The sequence below is a fragment of the Embiotoca jacksoni genome, unplaced genomic scaffold (assembly GCF_022577435.1).
Source record: "Embiotoca jacksoni isolate LCO1_2020_lvr unplaced genomic scaffold, fEmbJac1.0.p SCAF_77, whole genome shotgun sequence".
In the NCBI taxonomy this organism is placed as follows: Eukaryota; Metazoa; Chordata; class Actinopteri; family Embiotocidae; genus Embiotoca; species Embiotoca jacksoni.
In genome coordinates, this window is record NW_027185433.1 from 683191 (window position 1) to 703345 (window position 20155).

The 20155-nt window shown below is 45.4% G+C and overlaps 1 protein-coding gene across 2 annotated transcripts in view; it reads right to left on the reverse strand.

Moving 5' to 3' along the window:
- slc6a8 (solute carrier family 6 member 8) overlaps window positions 1-20155 on the reverse strand; it is a 35037-nt gene that overhangs the window by 10697 nt on the left and 4185 nt on the right. For both annotated transcript variants that reach the window (XM_069177757.1, XM_069177758.1), the window contains exons 2-8: window positions 12489-12620; window positions 9801-10074; window positions 8949-9081; window positions 3355-3489; window positions 2944-3047; window positions 2660-2784; window positions 747-859 (exon numbers count right to left, since the gene is read on the reverse strand). In XM_069177757.1, coding sequence (XP_069033858.1) covers window positions 747-859; window positions 2660-2784; window positions 2944-3047; window positions 3355-3489; window positions 8949-9081; window positions 9801-10074; window positions 12489-12620 — 1016 coding nt within the window. The remainder of the gene's footprint in view (window positions 1-746; window positions 860-2659; window positions 2785-2943; window positions 3048-3354; window positions 3490-8948; window positions 9082-9800; window positions 10075-12488; window positions 12621-20155) is intronic.

Below are 20155 nucleotides of genomic sequence, written 5' to 3' on the forward strand. Positions count from 1 at the left end.
ATGGACGCAGACAGATGGACGGAGAGATTAAAGACGAGTTCATGTGCCAAAAAATAAAGAGTTGAAGACGCTGCATATAAACTTTACTCAGACAATATCACAGCCAGACGAGAGCCAAGAAAACACATCTTTTACTTGAATATTAAAAATAGGATGAAAATTTAAATAAATAAAAAAAACAACATGCATACAAATACCTCAGACTACAAAAATTTGTTTTGCAAATTGTTTTGATTTTGATGATGTTATTTTCAGTTTTTCTATGAAAGTTATCACAGGATAATACAGCTGAGAGGAAACACCGTTGCTGATGCATTCGAGGATCCTCCGACATCTCGGAGACGGAAGCTGTTAAAATGCTCAAAACAATCAAATTCACAAAACTGTTTTGTTGAAAAGTTCTGCATTCAAAATCCTTCTGAAGTAAAAGTACAAAAGAATAAAAATAAAGTGCGTCTTCTGATCTAACTGTCATATTTTCTACCTTTGGGGTTCCCCAAGGCTCCATATCAGGACCACTGCTCTTCTTATTAAACGTCCGGCCACATGCTCCGTCAATTACATTTTAATTTCCATTCATACACTGATGATTTAAATCCCCAACCTGCCAGAAGACCCTTAAACCAAACTTTATATGATCTTACATACTTTAGAAATACCTCAATGGAATACTCGAGTAAATGTACTCAGATTACTTTCCACCACTGACTTTTTTAAAGGTGTGGGATTGAAAAGTTTTTGGTCACCTGACTGTCCAACCCGAGCAGCAGCAGCATGAAGAAGAAGAGCGCCGCCCACAGCGGAGCCACCGGCATCAGACTCACCGCCTTCGGATACGCGATGAAGGCCAAACCTGGACCTGGAACACACACACACACACACACACACACACACACACACACACACACACACACACACACACACACACACACACACGTTAGAGGCCTAATGTACGACTGCAGCTCCAAGTTAGAGGTCATACACGTTTTTGTTAAATTCGAGAGAACACGCAAAACGACACGAGAACAACGAGCACCGGATGTTTCGTGACGACACGACTCGGTTCTCTTTAAAAAAGCGTTTCAATAGAAGTTCTCAACACGTTGATCCCGAAAAAAAAATACAAGCCGAGATTGATGAAATAGATTTTTACATCTGTCACGTCGGTAACAGTTTTTGTTTGTTTGTCAGCGGAGTGACAGGGAAAAATGTCCGTGCTATTTTCACGAAATTTGGTGGAAGTGTGCGGCACGGACCGAAGAAGAACCAATTAAATTTTGGCATAGATCTGAATCACTGGGGGGGCGGAGCCACCAATTATTTTTCACGTTCATTAACGTTGTCATATCGGACGTTTCGACAACTAAATGCAGCACAACATCACGACATTTTACATAACAACATAAAATCTATTTCAAATCTAAATTTAACTAAATAAAGAATTATTCAAACATTTCACATAAAGTGGTATTTTTACCAACAGGAACATTTCAAAATAAAACGTTACGTTGTGAAATAAAATGCGCAAAACAAACATTTTAAAGGAGCGGGTTTTTTTTCAAATTTGAACTCAACTTCAAGTTAAATATTTAAAAACCATTTATTAATTGATGAGTGCTTATTTTTATAACGTATCTTTATCGGTTTAATGCTGAAACCCTGTTTACTGCTGTAGAACTGGTCTGAACTGAAAGCTGTCTCGACCAATCAGCTTCTGCTCAGCTTCACCTTCAAGCTTCAGCGTTTAAAACTTCTTCCCGTCTTTCGCCGCTCGAGTCGACACATTAAAGGTGCAGCGCCTCCTTTTTTTTTTTTGCAGCACGACGTGTTTGTCTCCGAGCCGAGTCTCATGAAATAGAGATGAGTCACATGTCGTGAGGTGAAGGCCCTGCTTAAATAATCCTGCAGTTAAATACTGCACACACGCACACACACACACACACACACACACACACACACACACACACACACACACACTCGCACACGCACACGCACACACACGCACACGCACACACATTCACACACACACAGTGATGTTAATACTTTAAACCATTGCAAACATGTCAGACAGGATTGACAGCAAATTGGATTTGTTTTTGTTTCTTTTTACAGGGAGATTAAAATAAAAAAGATTCACAGGGAAGCAACTGCTGCTGATCTTAATTAATACACACACACACACACACACACACACACATTGAGGACTTTGGCAAATGATTCCTGCAGGTTTCCGTCTGACGTACAAAATGATGTAGAAAACAATGAAACGACACGTCGAGTTTCTGAGAATGAAAATGACCGCTCGGAGCTGCTGCAGCCTTTTCTGGAGAAACTAAATTTAACCATGATGTCATGTCATGTGATGCAGTGCTATTAATACTACACACACACACACACACACACACACACACACCACACACACACAGATAGATACTACTAGAAGATACTCCATCCCGCCCACCTGATAGCTGTAACCTGACTGCACCACAGGCTTGTCAATCAAACAAGACACCCCACCCTCGCTCCCCCCTCCCCCGGAGGCTTTTTGGAGCCGACCTCTAGTGGTACTCGGTGGTATTGCAGCTTAAGACACTTCTGCAATCGGCCTCCTTTTTCAGACCCGGAAGCTACGAGCACTTTTTTTCTTGTTGTTGTTTACCTGACTCAGCGACCTGCGAGATGTCGACTCCCTGCTCGTTAGCCATGAAGCCCAGGATGGAAAACACGACGAAACCGGCGAAGAAGCTCGTCCCGCTGTTGATGAGAGCCAAGACGAAGGCGTCCCTGCGGGGAGAGGAGGTTCTAAAATGAGCAGGAGAAAGGAATTCTGGGAAATCTGTGAAGGCTGGTAAGGTGTGTGTGTGTGTGTGTGTGTGTGTGTGTGTGTGTGTGTGTGTGTGTGTGTGTGTGTGTGTGTGTGTGTGTGTGGTGCACGTGTCGTACTTGTAGCAGTCATTGTTGAAGCGGTTGTAGCTGCCCAGAGCGGTCAGCGCTCCGAGTCCAATGGCGTAGGAGAAGAAGATCTGAGTGCCGGCGTCGATCCACACCTGCGAGGTCAGAGGTCAGAGGTCACACACGGGTCTAACGTGCTCACTACTGAACCTTTCTTAGGTTTAAACATCAAACTGAACTTTTCACTTTCTCTGTCCTCGTACTTCTAACAAGCTACCTGTAACGTCAACCAATGGGAGCGCGGAGGCTGTAGCCACGGCGACACAAAAAAACCAGGCCAAACGACCACAGATTGAAGTCTCGGATGTGAACGCTCTTTGTGTGCCCTCCGCCCACCCCGACCTCCTCCCACTGCCTGCGAGTCAGAGTTCAGGGCGAACAGAACCGGCCCACCACACTGACCTGCGCCTCCCGCAGTTTGGACCAATCCGGTTTGATGTAGTACATGATGCCGGTGTAGGCTCCAGGAAGAGTGACTCCTCTGACCAGCAGGATGAGGAGCACCACGTAGGGGAAGGTGGCCGTGAAGTACACAATCTGAAACACACACACACACACACACACACACGTTAAAATTAAACACACAAACTACTTTCACTTATGATTGTTTTTTTACTCAACGAGAACAGAAACTCTGATCAATTGAATTTTTCGTGGAAAAGAGGACAAAGACGATGATCAGCTGTTTTCATGTCGTTTCCTGACCTAAAAATAAAATAAAATACAACTCCAGGCTGAACGTCGTTCTGAGATATATAAAAAAAAAAAAAAAAAAATGAGCGAAACGGTCCTTTAACAGCGAGAATCATCTGTGAGAGTCAGGAAACGAAAACAAAGGAGAAGAAACCGGATCTGAACCTGATTAGAGACCTGCTGAGACCCAACACACACACACACACACACACACACACACACACACACACACACACACACACACGGGGAGGAATGTGTGGTTTCAGCACCATGGAGAGCGTCTGGTCCCAGGTGGAATCCAGTTTCAGTCAAATCACAGCGGAGGAATTTTTTTTTAACCCACAATCCCACACTCAGGTTAACACACACACACACACACAACACACACACACACACACACACACACACACACACACACACACACACACACACTGAGGTCGCTGAGTTCAGTGAGTTTAAATCATAATAATTTCACTCTTACATTCAAAACTCCATTTAGATTTTCCTCATTTAAAAAAAAACAAACAATAAAGAGGACCGTCAGCCGGCACATTTCACAACACTTCACTTCTTTTCGTTGTGTTTATTTTTCAGTTCTCGTACGAACGACGTAATAAAGTTTTCTTCTGTTTTCTTCGACTCGGAGGAGGAAGAGGAGGAAGAGGAGGAAGAGGAGGAAGAGGAGGCGAGCGTACACGACTTTTAACCTAAGATCTGCTTCAGAAAACATGAGCGACATAAATTATGTAAACGAAGTAACATCGGCGTCGTTTTGCGTGTTTGTGAGTCGGAGGAGAGAAACAACAAAAGTAAACACAAACAACGAACTGAGAAAACTGCAGCGGTTTTATTTTTATTTTTTTTCGTGGATCGATGAACTCTCTCTCTCTTTCTCGCCCCCGCTCAGCTTTCGGCCTCCTGCTGACGACCGACAACACAAAACTGTTTCTGTCGGTAGTGAGAGCCGTGAGAACGCTGGAGGTCAACGAGAACACACACACACACACACACACACACACACCACACACACACACACACACACACACACACACACACACACACACCATGGTTTTGGACTGGTTCTAGACCCGGTTCAGTCCTCCTCTAAACTCTCTACTTCAGATCCAGAATCCACTTTAACAGAACCAAATGTTCCTTTTTTTTTACGAAATGCTGAATTTTCCGTTTTGATCTCAGATCAATAAATCGATAGAATCGCTGATTGATTATCGGATCAGCCGGTTCTGAGTTCTGAGGAGCGTCTGTGGTCTCGGTTCAATCATGAGATCTGACACGTCGTCATGACGAAACACGAACAAGAAGACGATTATCAGGAGCTGTGTGTGTGTGTGTGTGTGTGTGTGTGTGTGTGTGTGGTGTGTGTGTGTGTGTGTGTGTGTGTGAGAATCAGAAGTCGATGTGGTTTTTAAATGTTCCTGTAGAATCATGACGGTCTGAACAGAAGTTCGTCAACTCTGAAGTCTCAATCAAAAGATCATAACAACAATAACAAAAATAACAACAAACGACTTCCGTGGCGTCCACGGGTGTTTGAGGCGCCCCCTACAGGTCAGAACAGAGCAGGATGTCTGACCGCCGTCGCCGTGGTTACGGTAATAAACATTATGATCACAGTTTGATAAAGTTCAGGGAAAAGAAAGGATCATATCTGGGTTCAAAATAACAGCTGTTACCGTGGTTACTTCGGAGCCGGCTTCACCCTCTTTATTTCCACATCGTTTACCGCTCGCGTGTCTCCGCTAAGAATTGTTTTTAATTTCTTTAGATTTCGGTTGTTTTTATCTTTTCGTATCTTCTCAGGTTGATGATTTAATAATCTGTGCAGTTCTGTCGGGCTGCAACACCTGCAGGGGGGATGAGGGGGGAGAGAGAGGAGGGAGAGAGGAGGGAGAGAGGGAGGAGAGAGGGGGGAGAGAGGGAGGAGAGAGAGGGAGGAGAGAGGGGAGAGAGAGGAGGGAGAGAGGGGGAGAGGGAGGAGAGAGGGAGGAGAGAGGAGGGAGAGAGGGGGAGAGGGAGGAGAGAGGGAGGAGAGAGGGGGAGAGGGAGGAGAGAGGGAGGAGAGAGGAGGGAGAGAGGGAGGAGAGAGGGGGGAGAGAGGGAGGAGAGAGGGGGGGAGAGAGGGGAGAGAGAGGGAGGAGAGAGAGGAGGGAGAGAGGGGGGAGAGAGGGGGGAGAGAGGGGGGAGAGAGGGGGGAGAGAGGGAGGAGAGAGGGGAGAGAGAGGGAGGAGAGAGGGGGGAGAGGGAGGAGAGAGGGAGGAGAGAGGAGGGGGAGAGGAGAGAGAGGAGAGGGGGGAGAGGGAAGGAGAGAGGAGGGAGAGAGGAGGGGAGAGGAGGGAGAGAGGGGGGAGAGAGGGAGGAGAGAGAGGGAGGAGAGAGGGGAGAGAGAGGGAGGAGAGAGGAGGGGGGAGAGGAGGGAGAGAGGGGGGGAGAGGGAGGAGAGAGGAGGGAGAGAGGAGGGGAGAGGAGGGAGAGAGGGGGGAGAGGGAGGAGAGAGGGAGGAGAGAGAGGGGGAGAGAGGAGGGAAGAGAGGGGGGGAGAGAGGGAGGAGAGAGGGGGAGAGAGGGAGGAGAGGGAGGAGAGAGGGAGGAGAGAGGGGGGAGAGAGGGGGAGAGAGGGGAGAGAGAGGGAGGAGAGAGGGGGAGAGAGGGAGGAGAGAGGAGGGGGAGAGGAGGGAGAGAGGGGGGGAGAGGGAGGAGAGAGGAGGGGAGAGGAGGGAGAGAGGGGGGAGAGGGAGGAGAGAGGGAGGAGAGAGGGGGAGAGAGGAGGGAGAGAGGGGGGAGAGAGGGAGGATGAGAGGAGGGGGAGAGGAGGGAGAGAGGGGGGGAGAGGGAGGAGAGAGGAGGGAGAGAGAGGGAGAGGGAGGAGAGAGAGGGGGAGAGAGGGAGGAGAGAGGGAGGAGAGAGGGGGGGAGGGAGGAGAGAGGAGGGAGAGAGGGAGGAGAGAGGGGGGGGAGGGAGGAGAGAGGAGGGGGAGGAGGAGGGGGGAGAGAGGGAGGAGAGAGGAGGGAGAGAGGAGGGGGAGAGGAGGGAGAGGGGGAGGAGGAGGAGAGAGGGGGAGAGAGGGGGAGAGGGAGGAGAGAGGAGGGAGAGAGGGGAGGAGAGAGGAGGGAGAGGGAGGAGAGAGGAGGGGGAGAGGAGGGAGAGAGGGGGAGAGAGGGGAGAGAGGGGAGGAGAGAGGAGGGGGAGAGGAGGGAGAGAGGGGGGAGAGGGAGGAGAGAGGGGGGAGAGAGGGGGGAGAGGGAGGAGGGAGAGAGGGAGAGAGAGAGAGAGGGGGGGAGAGGGAGGAGAGAGGGAGGAGAGAGGGGGGGGAGAGAGGAGGTTTCTCTCCCAAGAGTCTCTCAGTCACGTCCCACTGCAGTCGAGCTGCCCTCCCACCAGTCGGCCAATCACAGTCCGCCACATCACAGCCCACATGCCTACCCCCCCCCCCCCCTCCTGCCACCACCACCAACCCACCAGCAGGGTCGTCATAGCAACGCTTAGCCTGCCATGTGACAGCAGGGAGTACGAGTCTCATAGTCATGAGCCAATGACACACACACACACACACACACACACACACACACACACACACACACACACAGCTGTCATTTGAAGGTTGTAGTTTTAAAGGGACAGTCCCACATTTTTCGGAGGGCGTCGCTTCTCCGTCGGGATAAAAAAAAAAACTTCCGGTAACGAGGTTTAAACAGAAACAGTTGATCTTCAGGAGTTTGTCGGAGGGACGTCGGTACTTTCCGACGTTTCATGTGGGAAAAAAAAAAAAGGTTGAATGAATGAGTCGCTGCACGAACTCCCACCGAGTTTATGAAACGCTCTCGGAGGCAGACGACCGCCTGCTTTCCATCTTTAATCACAAAGATCAAGAAGTTCTTCATGAACACAAACAGAAATATAACAGAATGAACAATAAACACTTAAATTCACACTTTGTCTGTTTTCGTCTTTGTTTCGCGGTTTTATTGGTTTTGTGGGTGACACACCCGTTCACACACACAGACGTTGTGGGGACTCAGATCCCAGCTGTTAATAATAATGATGATAATAATAATAATAATAATAATAATAATAATAATAACAACGATCTGCATTGAGCCTTTAAACTGTTTGTGTCCAGATGTGTTTGTTTTGGTCACTAATTTACTGTAAAACTTTGTCTTATGCTGCATTTCTGTTTGTTTTTATTCACTTTTTACAAACAAACATACTCTTTCTTCTGTTTTGTTGTTGTTGTTGTTGTTGTTGTTGTTGTTTTTATGTGCAGCTGCTACATGCATCAGAAAAAAGAAGAAGAACTAAACGAGCCGGTCGGGAGAAACGAGCGGACCGGTGACCCGATGAAGACGAGCAATCGGCCGCCGGGCGACCTTTGACCCTCAGCAGCGGCACCTCGTTAACTGCAATGAATCAGTCCGTCGGTAACCGAGGCGATGAACCGAGGCCAGTCCGCTCCCCGCGCATATTTAATCGTCATGGAAACGTAGCGTTGCTGCATCGCGGCGTAAACCGGCGACTTAAAGGTTCTCGGAGCGGCAGAAAAACGACTAACGATGTTACAAAGATGTATTTGCATCGAATGCGCCACTGGGAAAGGGGTGGGAGTCGTCATGGCAACCGGCGACTCAGCAGCGTATATCGTGGGTAAAAAAAACAACTCGAAACTATTCCCGGTTAATTTAGCGACGTATCGAACCCCCGGATGTATAAATATGTAAATTCATATCCTGCAGCTCTTCAACAAACCAGATTTTTTTCATGAATCAGCTTAAATTTTTCAGTCCGACCGAAAGGAAAACTGCCGTAGAAGGTTTTTCATAACAAGTTGTGTCACCGTCATTAAAACTTTTTTTATTTTTTATTTTTTTTTATTCTGCAGATGTGAAACTGAAAGAGTCTTTTTGAGTCAGATCTCTTTCCGATCGCATCTGAAATTCTTTTTAAATCCTCAGAGTCCCGGGTTTCTTCAGCTCGGCAACTCGCAGCTGTCGGGAGTTTTTCAATTGGAAAAAGTCCCAAAAATTATTCTTTAACTCTTCGACACACTCAGCTGTTCGGCAGCTGACTGTTTGTGGTCGTTAGTCACTGATGACTGGATATTTTTCCAGGATTTATTTAACCTTCAGTCTCCCGGGGGAGGAGAGGGAGGGAGGGAGGGAGGGAGGGGGGAGGAGGGAGGGAGGAGCAGAAATGAAACTAGATTTTCATGCAGTGCAACTAATTCATAAAAAAAAAAAAAAAAATCATAAAAACTGCCTGGAAAACAGCATAAATGTTGTTGTTTACCTTCCCGGTGGATTTGACTCCCTTCCAGACGCAGAAGTAAACCATCACCCAGACGGCCATCAGACACAACATGAGCTCCCAGTTCATGCGACCCGGTTCGTCCAGACCGGACGAGATGTTCAGCACTTTGTGTCTGCACGGAGAGACGACAAAACAACAAAACTTCAAATTATAGTCCAGACGGACGTTCCAGTCTCACGTCAGATAAATAAATAAACGTAAAATGACATTTAAGTATGTAAGAAAGTAAATATTTCCACCCATTTGTTCTGTTTCTGTATCTCAGGTGTCTGTATGTTAATGAGGTGGGCGGTCCTTAACGTCAGTCGAAAGCTGATTGGTCAGCAGAGAGAAGCAACAAAAAAAAAAACCCGATTCTGATCGACTCCACGAACGTGAAATCAGTCACACGCACACAAAAACATATTCTCCTATTTTAATCTTCATTTTCTACATATTTACTTTTTTATTTTATTTTTTATCATAAATATTTGTATTTTCATCTCTTTGGTGCAGTTATGTTAATAACAGTCGTAACGAAACGTGTCACTTCTTCGTTTGAAATGAAATCCGATTGAATTCGCGCTCTACATTTGTTTTGACGGTTTCCGGTGTTTGACCTTTGACCTTTGACCTTTGACCTTCGACCTTCGACATCTCAATCGCTTCACCTCTTGAGTCCGAGTGAACTTTTGTGGCCCTAAAAGTTGGACAAATTCCTGAGATACCGAACGAGAACGGGACGGACGACCCGACAAACACCTCCGATCGCGGCGGTCGGCGGCGACCAACGCCCCCCTCCTCCCCCCCCACCCCGCCCCGCCCCCGAACCAGAACCAGAACGGGACTCACTCCCAGAACTCGATGATGGGCGAGCGGGCGTTGGCCAGCTCGCTGCAGGTCATGTTGGTGTCGCCGACGGTGACGTTGGCGCCGAGGCTGCCGTTCCTGCAGTCCGGGTGGCGGAAGATCTCGATGCAGCTGGGCGTGTTCCATTCGTTGTCGCAGCTGGACCACGGGAGGGTGGAGCCGAAGGACTTGATCAGGTAGTAGAAGCCCCAGGCCAGCACCATGATGTAGTAGGTGTTGCAGAAGAACACGATCACCATGGAGGCGTAGCCGAGACCTGCGGAGGACCAGAAGGCAGCGTGAGGGACGGTCTTCGGAGGCCCGACGTCATCGAAGCGCTGCGAGCTTGTAGTTTGTAGTGTAACTGTCCCTTTAACAGCAGCAGAACTGTGTGTGAGCACTTCCTGCCTGCAGTGCATCATGGGAGTTCAGAGGAACATCACTGAGTCACTGTGAATTTTGAAGGGAACTTAAAATCAGACAGATTCTCAGGCAGCTTCTGAACTGTCTGGTTCTCTGATTTCTGGTGGTTTATTCATGTTTAGTTTTTTTGAGTTCTGTGTTGGTTTGTGTGCACGGCGAGACAAACAAACAAACAAACAAACAAACAAACAAACAAACAAACAGACAGACAAACAGACACACAAAGAAACAAACAAACAAACAAACAGACAGACAAACACACAAATAGACAGACAGACAGACAAACAGACACACAAAGAAACAAACAAACAAACAAACAGACAGACAAACAAACAAAAAGACAAAGAGACAAACAAACATCAATTTCCAGTCAGCTGTTTCAGTATTTCAACTCTGCGTTTTGACGTCTTTCATCAGTTTGTTCTGCGTTTTAATCACTTTAATAACTGATCCGATAATCAATTAAGTTATTAAACAGCGTTTCTGCCGGTTGAAGTCCGACCAGTTTAATCTCAGTTTACTTTGATATTCTGCTCCGAGGTTATTATCAGACATCGTTACATCATTACTGAACTCAGCAGCGTTTTTCAGAGGTCGAGTCGTCCAGTCAAACTGGGTCAAAACTGTAAATCCGTTTTAATGAGTTTACGATGCGCAGAAACATCCAAAACCTGAACTTCAGCCGGACCTGAAGGAGCTGCAGAGATATCAGAGACACGTGTTTTCACTCAAATAAAACTCTGCTAATAAATAAATAACCGATCCGCTGATGACGTGTCCGAGCTGCTGAACGGGGTGAAGAAGTTTATGATGAACAGCTGACTCAGGTTATTGAAATGCTGAAAGGAAAAAAAAAAGGTCTGAAATAATTTACAAAATAAAAGAAGCTAAAAATCCTGAAAATAAAGTTTTAGTCTGATCAGAGTTGACAAAAAGTTTTCTGCTGACGTGTAGAAAACTAATTCTGTCACATTTAATCTCTCATGTGACCTACGTCCATGTAGATTCCTCTGTTCAAACTTTTCCACATGTTACCAGATGTTGGAACACGTGTTAAACATGTGTCATACAAGTAAAAAAAACATGGGAAACTCGGCGGTCACCGCTGAACAACACATTTTATTTTCACAGTTTTTTTTCCAGATTAAATAAATAAAACCAGAGATTCTGCTTCAGTTAACTGAAGTTTCTGTTTCAGTTTTAATGTTTCCAAAAATGAGTCACTTAAAAGCTGAAATATAACAACGCAGCTGAAACTTTCCATGCTTCCTTTAATTTAAAAAAAAAAAAAAAAAAAAAAAAAAATTCCGTGGAAATATTCTGGAAAATTTACAGCTGATTCTTGAAAAATTATGAAAGAAATTGACAGGAAATTACGCGGATCTGTCAAAATAAAAGCTCGTGGGACTGTGTGTTTGTGTGTTTGTGTTTGTGTGTGTGTGTGTGTGTGTGTGTGTGTGTGTGTGTGTGTGTGTGTGTGTGTGTGTGAGTGCGGAGCTCTGGTCAGCTGCTGCGAGGTCAGATGAAGGTCTGTGGTGTGAAGCAAGTGCAGCTGTAAATGGTCGTGTGATGCGCTCTAAAGATCAATGACCCGATAACAACCATTCATACAAAGGAACGAGATGTACTTAACACTGTGTGTGTGTGTGTGTGTGTGTGTGTGTGTGTGTGTGTGAGTGTGTGTGTGTGTGTGTGTGTACGTGTGTGTACGTGTGCCCGTACGTGTGTGTGTGTGTGTGTCAGCACGTACGGGCAGATCAGAGATTATCAGCTGACAGATAAACCTGCTCGGAAAAAGCTGAATGTGAGAAGCGACGTGCGCGCTTGAACGCACCTCCACCCGCTTGCCGAGTTGGATTTTTAGGGCCTGTTGCCACGGCAACGATGGCCTCGACACAGATGTCCAGGGTTTAAATGAAGTTTTTTGTTGTTGTTGTTGTTGATTTAAATCTAAATTAAATGCATTTATTTCTAATATTTTTATATATATTTTTTTTTAGGAGAAAAACTTTGTTCTTGCCGTCTTGATTTGATGTTTGACGGATTAAAAACTATAAATCTTAAAAATAGTGTGACGTATGTTCGTGGTTTCTATTTCTATTTAAGTTGTCTTTAATCATCCCTGTTTGCTGCACTTTCTGGACGCTATATTTTAATCTCGGCGAGTTTTTTTTACTAGTTGAAGAACAGTTAAACAAAATAAAAAACTAAAAAACTCTTTTATTTTGAAATCCGTGCAGCTGTTGTTGTTTTTTTGTCGTACTGCACCTTTAAAGAGCGGCGCGATGTTCCACACGTTGATGCTGCCGGCCTTCATGAACTGCCCGAGTGCGATCTCCAGGAAGAAGATGGGGATTCCTCCGACGAACACGATCAGCAGGTACGGGATCAGGAAGACACCTGCGGGGGGACGGAGAGGGACGGAGACACGTTCAGGGACAGTGAGACATCTGAGAACTGCCACAGAAGTTCCTCAATAAAACTCAAGTGTTTTTATGCTCATTTTATTTTCAGCGTCTCTTTAATAAGTCAGCGACTCCGGGCGTAAGTTGCGTCTCATGTTTATTTCAGCAACGGCAGCTTTATGTAACCGGCAGCGACTCTTCCTCATCCTCGTCTTCCTCCTCCGTCCTCGCTCCGACTCCGAGGACGAAGAGAAAGTCTTCATCGTTTCACCTTCGTCACGATTAAACACGTTCTTTGTGTAAAAACCGACGTAGAAATAAAAACTGCAGAAAAAAAATGTTGCATCTGCTGATTCCATTTATTTTCATTATTATTTTTACTGTTTGTGAACAAATTACGTAAACTTGAATTACAAACATCTTACTTTATGTTTTATTAAAGGTGGAAGTCCACCAACATTTACGATTAAAACCAAAAAAAGATTATTGTTTTTAATTTATGTGCATAAATTATGGAAGCACAATCATGCCATGAAAATACACACAGATGGCAATATTTATTAATAATTTAAAATGTTGGCATATCTGCTGGTTAATAATTAAATTCAAATTAAATTATAAAACTGACATGAATTAAAATATTGCTTTAAGAAATAAAAAATTGTACGCACATACTTTTTGCATTGCACATTTTTACCAAAAGTTTCGTAAATTAAATTACTATTTTTTTTTCACAATTTTTGAGAAAACTATTTGATAAATCAAAATTATAAATTTTAATTTTAAACAATAACTGATTTGTCTCAGTTGATTATCGCTGAGATCCGATGAGTTATCCCGCAATTTTCTGACTTGTAAAGGTCATAATATTGACTTGGTGTGAAAAACGTAAAATAATAATAATAATTTCGATTATTAATTATCTCACAATTTTAATGAAACACAATAATAATTTTAAATTGTTTTTGTATTTTATTTTAAAAAGTAAATATTTTGACATTATGTCTCGATTACTGATTTTTGAATGCGATGCTACGACGACTAAAATCATAACATCATAATCTTGATTTAAAACATCCAAAATTTTCTATCTCAAATTTGTTACTTGCAAATTTTTGACTTTTACTTATGAACAATTTTATCATTTTGACTTTGAATATCGTAACTGTGACGTAGTAGAGGAGAAATTATATTAAAAAACATTTTTTTAAATTAATATTAATTATTTTTTTTCTTTTTCTGGCACTAATGGGCTTCCGTATGATTCACAAAATCACATTTTACTGCTTTGGAAATGAATGTTTGATGTCAGATGTTGTGACACGTTTACTTCTGATGTTTACGGTCTCATGAATGAATGAATGAATGAATGAATGAATGAATGAATCTTCACTCTGAACTGAAGCGAGAGGCATGAATGAACGATTATTGCCGCCTCTCTCTCGCTCTCTGGTATTTTAATTGGTGTGATACAGGGTCCGTGCACACACACACACACACACACACACACACACACACACACACACACACACACACACACACACACACACACACACACACACAGGGGGGCGGGTAACTGGGTCACAGTGCCACCAGGAAACTGGTATGAATGGAATCAAACTGGAATGGTACAGGAGTGGGAGGTGGGGGGGGGTGGGGGGAGGGAGGTGGTGTGGGGGGGGGGGGGGGGGAACGCAATGTGCCAGGAGTTGCGTAACAGCGGCTGCCATCACCCTCTGAGCTCTTACACAAGGAGACACGACGTCCGTCGGGTCCGTTAAAGGAACAGTTCGTCAAAAGATCCTTTTATTCTGAAACGACCTCGTTCATTTTAATCGTTTGAAACCGAACAACGTCAGAGAAACTGGTTTTACTCATTTCTTCCTCTTTCTCGTCTTATTTCGGTCCGTGAAACCTCATCGAACATCAACGATGAGCAACTGATTTGTCACTAAATTAACATTTTCAGCTTCTAATTCCTTCATAATTAATCAAAGTAAAGGTTATTTTTATATGTTTCACAAGCAAATAATGGAGGAAATTCAGAGAATCAAAGCATCTTACACTTTATAAGACCTGAGAAAAAAGGGACTAAATTCTGAACCTGATTGGTTGATTAATTGATTGATTAGTTGATTGATTAGTTGATTGATTAGTTGATTGATTAGTTGATCAAGAAGAGGAACATTTAATCCTCTTAAAATAACTATAACGCTCCAGCCAATCAGAATGCAGCATTTAACTTTGATTCAGATGTCAATAAAACTGCCAACACACACGTACACACACACACACACGCACACACACACACACACACACACACACGCACACACACACACACACACGCACACACACACACACACACACACACACACGCACACACACACACACACACACACGCACGCACACACACACACACACACACAGCTGGTAGCATTGACGCTACTTCACACGCAGCTCATGTGGCGCCGGCTGATGATGACGTTGACGGTGATGACGTATGTATGAGGCAAGCACGAGCGCAGTCACAGAGGTCAGCGTTAGCCTGCGCGCGCACACACACACACACACGCAGCTCCGTTGTGTTAGCCTAGCGTAGCCTGACATGACAACAGACGAGCTGCTGGTGAGTCACGACTGCAGAGACAGAGAGGAGATGGGGGAGGGGGGGGGGGAGGAGAGGAGGAGGAGAGGAGGGGGAGGAGAAGAGGGGGAGGAGGAGAGGGGGAGGAGGAGAGGGGGGGAGGGGGGCAGCGATGCTCAATGAAAAAACATTTGCACGCGCACACACCAGCACTCAGAGCTAAGTGGTGTAATGCTGTTAGCTCGTCAGTAATTCAGTGTTGAGGAGTTTGAACCAGCTGCTGCACTTTATTTTGAAATCGATGTTTGTTTGCATAATTATAAAATGAGAGATCACAAATAATAAATAGATGTTGCAGCCTGACGGCTATTAAACCGTTATTACAGTTATTAAACAGTTATTAAACAGTTATTAAACAGCTATTACAGTTATTAAGCAGTTATTAAACAGCTATTAAACAGTTATTAAACAGCTATTAAACAGTTATTAAACAGTTATTAAACAGTTATTACAGTTATTAAGCAGTTATTACAGTTATTAAGCAGTTATTAAACAGCTGAATTAGAATAAAATCTAATTTAATCTTTCAATGGTGATACATGAAGGTTCATGTACTGATCAGGTAGAACATGAGGTAGAACCTCAGGTGGAACATCCTTTAAAACCTCAGGTAGAACCTCAGATGGAACATAAGTTAGAACATGAGGTAGAACCTTCAGGTAGAACATGAGGTAGAACCTCAGGTGGGACACAAGTTAGAACATGAGGTAGAACCTTCAGGTAGAACCTCAGTTAGAACACGAGGTAGAACCTCAGGTAGAACACGAGGTAGAACCTTCAGGTAGAACCTCAGGTAGAACCTCAGGTAGAACCTCAGCCTGCCCTGAGCGGTGTCACCAACATGTCGGAGCTGAAAGTGAGTCGGAAACAGAAATAGCGCCACGGCTGTAGTTAGCGAGCTAATCTGGCTAATCCACGCTAAATCACTGGGTCAAGATAAAACAAGGCTAATGACAGAACTTCATCCTCATCATCATCATCATCATCATCAGACTGAACTGTCACTTCCTGTTTCCTGATCTGATTGGAAACCATGACGATACTACGTCCCGCCCACCGATAGCTGTAACCTGACTGCACCACAGGCCTGTCAATCAAACAGACACGCCCCCAAAAACAGGTCTTCTTGAATCTTCTTTTCTAATGAATGAGGGATTATTTTCAGATGGACCTCCAGAAAACTAATAAGAAGGAGTGACTTTAGCTAACAACACCGAGATAACTGATGGACACATTTTATTCACTTTGGATTTGATGAGAGAAGTTGAATGGGAGTCTATGGAGCTGGAGGCTTTTTGGAGCCGACCTCTAGTGGCACTCGCTGGTATTGCAGCTTTATATGATTATTACTTTTATTGTTGTTATTATTACAACAAATCCACAACAAAACTGTATTTCAGAGATTTTTAGATTTCTGTGAGTTTATATTTAAATGGGAGTATTTTGATCTTCCAGATGACTCACGGCTTTCATTCAAGGTGCTGACTCTTATCGGTGACAGGATGAGGCGTTTGTTACCGCGGCAACGGAGCGGCGTTGATCTGTGGGTCACACATTTGGCTGTCTCTCTCTCTCCCGCCTCGCTCTGATCGGCTGCCAGCTGACCTCGGATCAGCCGGGGACGCCGTCCGTCGCTCGGGATCCAACCAGCTTTAATTAAGGCGCCCAGATTTATTGTCCTCAGACGCGACAGCGCAGGAAAGAATTACGAACGAACGAGACCCTGAACGCCTCGCGGCTCGCGGGCGTGTTCGTGACGAGGCTCGAACGGACCGTAGAATAAAGTTAATGATCTTTTATTCTTCTGTTTGTTGTGAAATGTCCTTCACGTGTTGCCGTAGTTCCCCGCCGATCAAACCCGATCGCGTCCGATCGATCAATCAGCTGACTGACGAGACGGTAAACGCGCTGTCGTCTCTCCGTCCGTCCGTCTGCCGGCGGCCTCGCTGACCTCATCAAACACTTGCTGCCAAAATTAGCCGGCTCAGTTTAGCTCGTTGTCCCGGCAACGCGCTGCCGATTGACTGGCCCACAAACCCTGAACGGCTCTAAACGTGACTCATCAGTTCACCGGTTCACCGGTTCACCGGGAGACTCCTGCAAACACAGACTTTAACTGAGGAGGGGAGGAGTCTCTCTCACCAAATAAATTCACTTTTTTTTTTTTTTTTTTTTTTTAAGTTTCTGTTTCAGCCTCCGAAAACGTTCGAACGAGCTGCTTCTCTTGGATTTCTTCTTTTTAAATCTTCACATAAATTATAAGTTCCCTCGTCTCCGCTCGGCGGACGCCGGTCTGGTTTCACGGTGACGGTTACTTCCGGACCGGTTCGTGTTGAACTGCCCGTCTGAAGAAGGTGAAAAGGTCGTTCAGACCCGTCGGTGTGAACCACAACGCCGATGAAGCGACTGTGTTGTCACGACGACCTGAACGACTCGAGATTATTGATCCCTGACGTTCCCTCGGTTTCATTTAATCAGGTCAACGACAGAAACTATTCAAAGTTGTTTTTTTATCAGTGAACTCTGAGCGACTCCTCGGAGGTCCTGGAAACACTTCCAGGACTTTAAGGACCTTTAAGGACCTTTAAGGACAAAGACACATTCAGGGACGACCAGAATATTCAGACCACAATCTGAAGCACTGACGGGAGAAGAAATGGAGGAAAGGACACAAGGAGACAGGAAACGAAGAGAGGAGGAGACAGGAGGAGAGAGGAAGAGAGGAGGAGGAGGAGGAAGGAGAGGGAAGGAGAGGAGGGGGGAGAGGGAAGGAGAGGAGGGGGGAGAGGGGAGGAGAGGGGAGGAGGAGACAGGAGGAGGAGGAGGATCTGAGGAGGAGAGAGGAGAGAGAAGGAGAGGAGGGGGGAGAGGGGAGGAGGAGACAGGAGGAGAGAGGAGGAGAGGAGGATCTGAGGAGAAGGGAGAAGGGGAGGAGAGGAGAGAGGAAGAGAGGAGGAGACAGGAGAGGAGGAGGATCTGAGGAGGAGGGAGGAGAGGGAAGGAGAAGAGGGGAGGAGAGGGGAGGAGGAGACAGGAGGAGAGAGGAAGAGAGGAGACAAGAGAGGAGAGGAGAGAAGGAGGATCTGAGGAGAAGGGAGGAGAGGAGAGGAGGAGACAGGAGAGGAGGAGGATCTGAGGAGGAGGGAGGAGAGGAGAGGAGGAGAGAGGAAGAGAGGAGGATCTGAGGAGAAGGGAGAAGGGGAGGAGAGGAGAGAGGAAGAGAGGAGGAGACAGGAGAGGAGGAGGATCTGAGGAGGAGGGAGGAGAGGAGAGGAGGAGACAGGAGAGGAGGAGGATCTGAGGAGGAGGGAGGAGAGGAGAGGAGGAGAGAGGAAGAGAGGAGGAGACAGGAGATGAGAGGAGGAGACAGGAGGAGAGAGGAGGAGACAGGAGAAGAGGAGCAGTAAGGTCTGTCAACAGGATTAAAAGATTACAGGCCACTCCTGTTAATCTCTGGTCCACGTGGTGAGAGGGATGATGATGTCACACTTGGCAGTCACACACACACACACACACACACACACACACACACATGCAGTAAGTGTCATAAAACTGTATCCATCGCTGACCTTTGACCCCAACCCCTGACCGGAGGTTCATTACCACCAAGACCTGAACCGACCAATGAGAGACTCTGATCGCCTCCAATCAGACCAATCAGGATGTTCTGATCAACACCGTCTAACTGGGACCCCTTCAAGGACCCGTGGAAACCCCTCAAGGTTCCTTGGGTTCCCTCAAAGACCGTTGACCTCCGGTACCTAGAACCTTTAACCCTCCTGGAACCGCCTCCAGGACCTCTTGAAGAACCCCTGGAACATTTTCAAAAACTCTCTCAAGGATCTCCAGAACATTTTCAAGCTCACAAAAAAGAAACCCGACGAAGATCTCTCTGACATTTTCAATGACCTTTAAAAGGTTCCTGTTAAACCCGTTAAAGGTTCTCTTAAAGCGTTTTTTTTACTTTTTTAAACACTTTAATTCTTGAAAATCAAACATTCGGAGAAAAATTGAAGGGACGAACGAATCGTCCCCAAACGAAAAAAGGCCTGAAGGGGACGAACGGTCCTGCACACAATGTCCTCGTAGAGACAGAACTAACACACACGCACACACACACACACACACACACACACACACACACACACACACACAGCAGTGTGGTGCTCTGAAGGACAGAAGTGATCTGGAAAGATGAAATTGAGCTGCAGGTCATTTTATAATCAGTGGAGCAGAGAATCAGTGTGTGTGTGTGTGTGTGTGTGTGTGTGTGTGTGTGTGTGTGTGTGTGTGTGTGTGTGTGTGTGTGTGTGTGTGTGTGTGTCCTTGGTAGGGTGACTGCAGCAGTAACACACACTGCAGGATAATAAATCAGAGTGAGTCAGATTTAATAGAGGACAAAAGACAGAAAGGAGAGAAAGAGAAAGAGGAAGGAAGTAGGCTTCAGAACCAGGATATGAGAGGTCAAAGGTCACGAGGTCCAGACCTGACTGAACTGAAAACGCCGCGTCCTGCCGGTGCGTTCGAGGACCTTGGGACTTTTAAAAACCTTTGGCTGAAGACGACTCAACGAGATCAATAAGTTTAAAATCTCAGTTTTCATTTTGTTTATTTATATTCACGAAAACGTTCGAACGTTAACGCAAAATATTCTTTCAACAAAATGATTTATTTTCTGTTTATGAGCAAAAGCGATTTAAAGATATTAATTACAAAACTCTTTTGATGTTCTGTGTCCGTCATCGGCAGGAAATTATGACCTCATTAATCAATAAGTTCAGAAAAGGAAAATTCCAACAAGTTTGCTTTAAAACTAAAAGATTCATGTTTCAGCAAAAATAATCTGAATAATCTGCAGATTTTCTACGACAGTAAAACGTGTTTTT